The following is an 8,368-nucleotide window of genomic DNA, read 5'->3' as shown; positions in this document are numbered from 1 at the left end:
CAATAGAATCATCATCGGATGAAGATAGAAAATGGCTGCCAACTCGAAAAGTGGATAGCAGAAGTAATATTGAAAATATTGGTTCTGTAATCAGTTCTAATATACAAGATTGGCATAGGCGAAACGATCGCGAAAAACCCACGGGTGAGATTAGTTTTGTTTTTTTTGCATAAAACACTGTTTTTATAGTATTTGCCTTATTAAATCCATTGGTCTGAGTTCAATTCCGGAAGATATATATATGTATATACAGTGTTTTTGGCAGCACCACTTTAAATGAAACCACAGCTTTAACTATTCTATAAAAGCCTAATAGGTACAATAAAAAAAAATCGCAATAATGAAAAAAAAGAATAATAAAATTATCGTTGAAAAAGAAATTGCCATTTGTAAGGACGACGCACACGCTTCATTGCGAAATCGAGTCATAGGTATTGGCGATAAAGTTCAAAGTTGTTGTTGTAAAGTTCAAACCTTTAGTAATATTTTTGTAGTAGTTAGTGTTTACGTTATTGGTATATGTATCGTAATTGCGTCACACGAAATAAAGGTAAAGGAATGGATAAGAATCATGAAATGTATAAAATTGTCATTTTAAATTGTATAAAATAGTTGAGGCATCTTGATTAATTTTTTTAGGTATGGGTTTGAAATATTTTACACCCTATATGCTGTTTCTATAAATGGTTCGCTGATACTCAGCTCTCCTTTTACGACAACACCTTTTTTCCTGTTTCATTTTTGGGAGATTTTTTTAAAATTGTATTAGGCTTTTATAGAGTAGTTAAAACTGTGATTTCATTTAATGTATTGCTGACACTTCCACTCTGTATAAAATTAAATTAAATAAACATAATTCTCACATGCAGAAATACAGTTACTGAGGGATCTCTTCAGACATATTAAGGAGAAATTGGACACTACGCACGTCGAAACACTGCATGATTCAAATAAAAAGTAAGTTTTATATAATTGTAATATTTTCTCCTAATATTTGATGATGGTGTATAGCTTTGCTTTTAGTTCCACATGAAGACATTATGATAAATTTATTATAAAAAAAAAGAGTATAATTAAAGAATGTTGTAATAACAAAAAGCGCGGCGTTGAGTTCCTCCACTCAATATGCAATGCCTTTACAGTTCGGCGGAAAGCGGGAACGGTGTGTCTTAACACTAGGTTCTCTCTCTCTTTTTTCCTCTTCCTCTCTCTGCCTACCCTGCAGATTGCGGGATACGGGATAGTGTAATAAACTATTCATTCGCACACACATTTCACATGTGTCGTGTTGCGTCCCGAATAAATTACTATATTATAATAATACTTTTAATTCAATTGCACCTAACATTGTTTTATTTTTAAAAACTTAATATATTTGATTTAAACAACTATTTCGATAGATTAGTCAGCATTCTCGTCGACGCCCACAAAAATCTATATGAACAGAAGGCGGACCACCGCCGCCAGTGCCGGGGGATTATAGCTACTATAGACAAATTTATGGACGAAGTTAAGACAATTGTTGCTGATTTGGAAACAAGGTTTACTTTTTTCTTTTTTTTTCAGCGCGTAGTGTTTTATCCCGCGTACAGCAAGGTAGGCAGAGGGAACCTAGTGTTAAGACACTGCGTTCCCCACTTTCCGTCGAATTCTAGAGACATTGTGTGTTGAGTGGCGGAACTCAACGTCGCGCTTTGCCTTGACACCAGAGCGAAGAAATGGAAATAATTGTTTCTCGTGAAGAAATGTATTCGGATCAACTAAAAGTTATTCCATCTATTGAAAAACTTGGTCCCATATTCAAGACGTGTGAAGCTATTGATTTAACAGAACCAGAAACTGAATATCGTGTTCGCTGCGTTAAACATATATTCTCAAAATATTTAGTGTTGCAGTTTGAATGCTTAAACACACTTAGTGATCAGCTTTTAGAGAAGGTGCACATCCGCCTTGATGTTGCTCCTGATTACAAAGTTCTTGGAGAAGTTGGATGTAAGGAATTACCATATGATAAGCAAGGAAGCGTTTTCTGCATTTTAGAGTTCCCTGAGAATCCAATAGAGACGTTGGGCAATTTCGGGGCAACGTTAGAGTTTGTGGTACGAGATTGCCACCCCACCACAGGATTACCGGATTCCGGAGAAAGCTACGCTGATACGCACCCACTGGAAGAAGTTGAGATCAGATGTGCTGAACAATTTAGAACTCGCGCCGCCAACGACGAATGGGAAGCCACTTGGGAAAGAGCCGCCTCAGCCGTAGAAGTATGTGACAGTTAAATCTGTTTTACATACAACGCAAAATTTAACAAATAATAGAAGCCCTCCTAAATTGAATATTATCGATTACTTTAACAAAATCAATCTACAAACTAATAAAAACAAAAAACAAAAGTGCGATAACTAAAAAAAATTATAAATCTAAAGCGAAAAAAAATAAGACACAAACATTATCAAATGATTCAAGATATATTAATAAAAATAAATCGAAAACTAAAGCCTGCTCTGGCTCTAAAAGAATCTCTAAAAGAACATTATCCACAATTTTAGAAGAGACGAAACGACGAGAGAGAGAGTATACTTCGGATGGAACAATACCTACTACAGGACAGTCACCTATCACAGCGCGGGGTGACCTTGAAGGCGCACCCCCTAACACAGAACAATTAAACCAACCAATAACACCTAGAAATCTAGATGTAGAATATCTAAATCCATCTACGCAGGATTTTTTCGAAAAGCTACAACTAACACTAAATGCACAATGTACAAAGAAAATTAATACAAAAATAAATAATAATTCACCGGAGACACTAATAACAATAGAATCATCATCGGATGAAGATAGAAAATGGCTGCCAACTCGAAAAGTGGATAGCAGAAGTAATATTGAAAATATTGGTTCTGTAATCAGTTCTAATATACAAGATTGGCATAGGCGAAACGATCGCGAAAAACCCACGGGTGAGATTAGTTTTGTTTTTTTTGCATAAAACACTGTTTTTATAGTATTTGCCTTATTAAATCCATTGGTCTGAGTTCAATTCCGGAAGATATATATATGTATATACAGTGTTTTTGGCAGCACCACTTTAAATGAAACCACAGCTTTAACTATTCTATAAAAGCCTAATAGGTACAATAAAAAAAAATCGCAATAATGAAAAAAAAGAATAATAAAATTATCGTTGAAAAAGAAATTGCCATTTGTAAGGACGACGCACACGCTTCATTGCGAAATCGAGTCATAGGTATTGGCGATAAAGTTCAAAGTTGTTGTTGTAAAGTTCAAACCTTTAGTAATATTTTTGTAGTAGTTAGTGTTTACGTTATTGGTATATGTATCGTAATTGCGTCACACGAAATAAAGGTAAAGGAATGGATAAGAATCATGAAATGTATAAAATTGTCATTTTAAATTGTATAAAATAGTTGAGGCATCTTGATTAATTTTTTTAGGTATGGGTTTGAAATATTTTACACCCTATATGCTGTTTCTATAAATGGTTCGCTGATACTCAGCTCTCCTTTTACGACAACACCTTTTTTCCTGTTTCATTTTTGGGAGATTTTTTTAAAATTGTATTAGGCTTTTATAGAGTAGTTAAAACTGTGATTTCATTTAATGTATTGCTGACACTTCCACTCTGTATAAAATTAAATTAAATAAACATAATTCTCACATGCAGAAATACAGTTACTGAGGGATCTCTTCAGACATATTAAGGAGAAATTGGACACTACGCACGTCGAAACACTGCATGATTCAAATAAAAAGTAAGTTTTATATAATTGTAATATTTTCTCCTAATATTTGATGATGGTGTATAGCTTTGCTTTTAGTTCCACATGAAGACATTATGATAAATTTATTATAAAAAAAAAGAGTATAATTAAAGAATGTTGTAATAACAAAAAGCGCGGCGTTGAGTTCCTCCACTCAATATGCAATGCCTTTACAGTTCGGCGGAAAGCGGGAACGGTGTGTCTTAACACTAGGTTCTCTCTCTCTTTTTTCCTCTTCCTCTCTCTGCCTACCCTGCAGATTGCGGGATACGGGATAGTGTAATAAACTATTCATTCGCACACACATTTCACATGTGTCGTGTTGCGTCCCGAATAAATTACTATATTATAATAATACTTTTAATTCAATTGCACCTAACATTGTTTTATTTTTAAAAACTTAATATATTTGATTTAAACAACTATTTCGATAGATTAGTCAGCATTCTCGTCGACGCCCACAAAAATCTATATGAACAGAAGGCGGACCACCGCCGCCAGTGCCGGGGGATTATAGCTACTATAGACAAATTTATGGACGAAGTTAAGACAATTGTTGCTGATTTGGAAACAAGGTTTACTTTTTTCTTTTTTTTTTCAGCGCGTAGTGTTTTATCCCGCGTACAGCAAGGTAGGCAGAGGGAACCTAGTGTTAAGACACTGCGTTCCCCACTTTCCGTCGAATTCTAGAGACATTGTGTGTTGAGTGGCGGAACTCAACGTCGCGCTTTGCCTTGACACCAGAGCGAAGAAATGGAAATAATTGTTTCTCGTGAAGAAATGTATTCGGATCAACTAAAAGTTATTCCATCTATTGAAAAACTTGGTCCCATATTCAAGACGTGTGAAGCTATTGATTTAACAGAACCAGAAACTGAATATCGTGTTCGCTGCGTTAAACATATATTCTCAAAATATTTAGTGTTGCAGTTTGAATGCTTAAACACACTTAGTGATCAGCTTTTAGAGAAGGTGCACATCCGCCTTGATGTTGCTCCTGATTACAAAGTTCTTGGAGAAGTTGGATGTAAGGAATTACCATATGATAAGCAAGGAAGCGTTTTCTGCATTTTAGAGTTCCCTGAGAATCCAATAGAGACGTTGGGCAATTTCGGGGCAACGTTAGAGTTTGTGGTACGAGATTGCGACCCCACCACAGGATTACCGGATTCCGGAGAAAGCTACGCTGATACGCACCCACTGGAAGAAGTTGAGATCAGATGTGCTGAACAATTTAGAACTCGCGCCGCCAACGACGAATGGGAAGCCACTTGGGAAAGAGCCGCCTCAGCCGTAGAAGTATGTGACAGTTAAATCTGTTTTACATACAACGCAAAATTTAACAAATAATAGAAGCCCTCCTAAATTGAATATTATCGATTACTTTAACAAAATCAATCTACAAACTAATAAAAACAAAAAACAAAAGTGCGATAACTAAAAAAAATTATAAATCTAAAGCGAAAAAAGATAAGACACAAACATTATCAAATGATTCAAGATATATTAATAAAAATAAATCGAAAACTAAAGCCTGCTCTGGCTCTAAAAGAATCTCTAAAAGAACATTATCCACAATTTTAGAAGAGACGAAACGACGAGAGAGAGAGTATACTTCGGATGGAACAATACCTACTACAGGACAGTCACCTATCACAGCGCGGGGTGACCTTGAAGGCGCACCCCCTAACACAGAACAATTAAACCAACCAATAACACCTAGAAATCTAGATGTAGAATATCTAAATCCATCTACGCAGGATTTTTTCGAAAAGCTACAACTAACACTAAATGCACAATGTACAAAGAAAATTAATACAAAAATAAATAATAATTCACCGGAGACACTAATAACAATAGAATCATCATCGGATGAAGATAGAAAATGGCTGCCAACTCGAAAAGTGGATAGCAGAAGTAATATTGAAAATATTGGTTCTGTAATCAGTTCTAATATACAAGATTGGCATAGGCGAAACGATCGCGAAAAACCCACGGGTGAGATTAGTTTTGTTTTTTTTGCATAAAACACTGTTTTTATAGTATTTGCCTTATTAAATCCATTGGTCTGAGTTCAATTCCGGAAGATATATATATGTATATACAGTGTTTTTGGCAGCACCACTTTAAATGAAACCACAGCTTTAACTATTCTATAAAAGCCTAATAGGTACAATAAAAAAAAATCGCAATAATGAAAAAAAAGAATAATAAAATTATCGTTGAAAAAGAAATTGCCATTTGTAAGGACGACGCACACGCTTCATTGCGAAATCGAGTCATAGGTATTGGCGATAAAGTTCAAAGTTGTTGTTGTAAAGTTCAAACCTTTAGTAATATTTTTGTAGTAGTTAGTGTTTACGTTATTGGTATATGTATCGTAATTGCGTCACACGAAATAAAGGTAAAGGAATGGATAAGAATCATGAAATGTATAAAATTGTCATTTTAAATTGTATAAAATAGTTGAGGCATCTTGATTAATTTTTTTAGGTATGGGTTTGAAATATTTTACACCCTATATGCTGTTTCTATAAATGGTTCGCTGATACTCAGCTCTCCTTTTACGACAACACCTTTTTTCCTGTTTCATTTTTGGGAGATTTTTTTAAAATTGTATTAGGCTTTTATAGAGTAGTTAAAACTGTGATTTCATTTAATGTATTGCTGACACTTCCACTCTGTATAAAATTAAATTAAATAAACATAATTCTCACATGCAGAAATACAGTTACTGAGGGATCTCTTCAGACATATTAAGGAGAAATTGGACACTACGCACGTCGAAACACTGCATGATTCAAATAAAAAGTAAGTTTTATATAATTGTAATATTTTCTCCTAATATTTGATGATGGTGTATAGCTTTGCTTTTAGTTCCACATGAAGACATTATGATAAATTTATTATAAAAAAAAAGAGTATAATTAAAGAATGTTGTAATAACAAAAAGCGCGGCGTTGAGTTCCTCCACTCAATATGCAATGCCTTTACAGTTCGGCGGAAAGCGGGAACGGTGTGTCTTAACACTAGGTTCTCTCTCTCTTTTTTCCTCTTCCTCTCTCTGCCTACCCTGCAGATTGCGGGATACGGGATAGTGTAATAAACTATTCATTCGCACACACATTTCACATGTGTCGTGTTGCGTCCCGAATAAATTACTATATTATAATAATACTTTTAATTCAATTGCACCTAACATTGTTTTATTTTTAAAAACTTAATATATTTGATTTAAACAACTATTTCGATAGATTAGTCAGCATTCTCGTCGACGCCCACAAAAATCTATATGAACAGAAGGCGGACCACCGCCGCCAGTGCCGGGGGATTATAGCTACTATAGACAAATTTATGGACGAAGTTAAGACAATTGTTGCTGATTTGGAAACAAGGTTTACTTTTTTCTTTTTTTTTCAGCGCGTAGTGTTTTATCCCGCGTACAGCAAGGTAGGCAGAGGGAACCTAGTGTTAAGACACTGCGTTCCCCACTTTCCGCCGAATTCTAGAGACATTGTGTGTTGAGTGGCGGAACTCAACGTCGCGCTTTGCCTTGACACCAGAGCGAAGAAATGGAAATATAAATGTAAATAAATAATTCATTTCCTCGAGTCAGGATCGAACCCACAATAGTCACGGTTTGTGTCTCTTCGCCACGACTGGCCTCATAAATATTTTTTTTTTTCGAAATTTCGATTTATTACTATTATTCGAAAATTACTCGTAGATAATCAGTCGGTAGTCTATCTAGGTAGTTTTTTTATTTTTGTAAAACATTGTTTTTGTGTGTCATGAGGTTGAGTCGGCGCTTAAATTAGCGGTTTGGCCCTGATTGCGTAACAGAGTTACTTTCGAATTTGTAATATAAATATGGATTAACACTGTGTGTGTAACACTGATTTGGCTCATTAGGAAACCTAAAGTTTGTCAACATCTATTGTAAAATGATAATCGCAGCGGCACATTGTCTCACTGGAAACGTAACGGTTGTGGGTTCGATTCCCGCTCGACGAGTGAGGTTGGCAAAGAGTGTGAGTGAAAAAATATTTATTATGTTTTTTTACTATTTTGTGATTACCTTTATAGATTTGAAAAACACTACGAACAATTAATAAAAAATTTTGAACAAAATGCTGAAGAGCTGCTGCTTGACGAATGCCAATAGAAGAAGGCAATGCTGACGCTACTGGAAGACGATTTACAAATTGTATCGAAACTAACTGAAAATAAAAAATAAAAGTTTTTAATTATTAAAATGTTTCATCGTTTTAGAAAATTTAATTTTTTTTATGGTTCCTAAAAGTTGAATTAGAATTTGAATAAATATTATTTTCATATTTTTTGTTTTATTGAGGCTAGTAGTGGCGCAGGGGCACAGTATGATTGTAAAATTGATTTGTACGCAAATGTAATATAGATTTTAAATTTAAATCAGACAGTTCAAGAGACATCATTAAGACATTTATGTACTTAGATATCAAAAAACATCAGACCTATGGGGTATTTCTGTCAAATTAATTAATTATATAATAGATGCTGTTGCTCCTCACTTCACATTTATAATAATTGTATTGAGTATGGTG

The 8,368-nt window shown here is 34.6% G+C and overlaps 2 protein-coding genes across 2 annotated transcripts; both read left to right on the top strand.

Annotated features, from left to right (window-relative positions):
- Nucleotides 1-2,101: 2,101 nt before the first annotated feature.
- Nucleotides 2,102-5,268, top strand: LOC146526984 (uncharacterized). Its single transcript, XM_085205771.1, has 5 exons — nt 2,102-2,264; nt 2,550-2,963; nt 3,689-3,776; nt 4,220-4,360; nt 4,861-5,268. Exons 1-5 carry the CDS (start codon nt 2,225-2,227, stop codon nt 4,868-4,870), a joined length of 693 nt encoding a protein of 230 aa, XP_085061897.1. The 5' UTR covers nt 2,102-2,224; the 3' UTR covers nt 4,871-5,268.
- On the top strand, nt 4,945-8,122 carry LOC146526983 (uncharacterized). Its single transcript, XM_085205770.1, has 5 exons — nt 4,945-5,084; nt 5,370-5,783; nt 6,509-6,596; nt 7,040-7,180; nt 7,872-8,122. Exons 1-5 carry the CDS (start codon nt 5,045-5,047, stop codon nt 7,948-7,950), a joined length of 762 nt encoding a protein of 253 aa, XP_085061896.1. The 5' UTR covers nt 4,945-5,044; the 3' UTR covers nt 7,951-8,122.
- Nucleotides 8,123-8,368: the final 246 nt, after the last annotated feature.

Source organism: Heliconius melpomene, chromosome 21 (genome assembly GCF_056956725.1).
Source record: "Heliconius melpomene rosina isolate 202511_hmr_F chromosome 21, ASM5695672v1, whole genome shotgun sequence".
NCBI classification, from domain to species: Eukaryota; Metazoa; Arthropoda; class Insecta; order Lepidoptera; family Nymphalidae; genus Heliconius; species Heliconius melpomene.
Note: the sequence above shows the minus strand (reverse complement) of the source record. Positions and strands in the feature narration are given on the sequence as shown.

Excerpts from the sequence above, each read along its gene's own strand:
- LOC146526984 (XM_085205771.1), top strand. The coding sequence starts at position 2,225 with ATGGGAAGCCACTTGGGAAAGAGCCGCCTCAGCCGTAGAA. Across the intron at positions 2,265-2,549 it reads GAGCCGCCTCAGCCGTAGAA|AAGAGACGAAACGACGAGAG; the intron begins GTATGTGACAGT and ends CCACAATTTTAG. Across the intron at positions 3,777-4,219 it reads CTGCATGATTCAAATAAAAA|ATTAGTCAGCATTCTCGTCG; the intron begins GTAAGTTTTATA and ends CTATTTCGATAG.
- LOC146526983 (XM_085205770.1), top strand. The coding sequence starts at position 5,045 with ATGGGAAGCCACTTGGGAAAGAGCCGCCTCAGCCGTAGAA. Across the intron at positions 5,085-5,369 it reads GAGCCGCCTCAGCCGTAGAA|AAGAGACGAAACGACGAGAG; the intron begins GTATGTGACAGT and ends CCACAATTTTAG. Across the intron at positions 6,597-7,039 it reads CTGCATGATTCAAATAAAAA|ATTAGTCAGCATTCTCGTCG; the intron begins GTAAGTTTTATA and ends CTATTTCGATAG.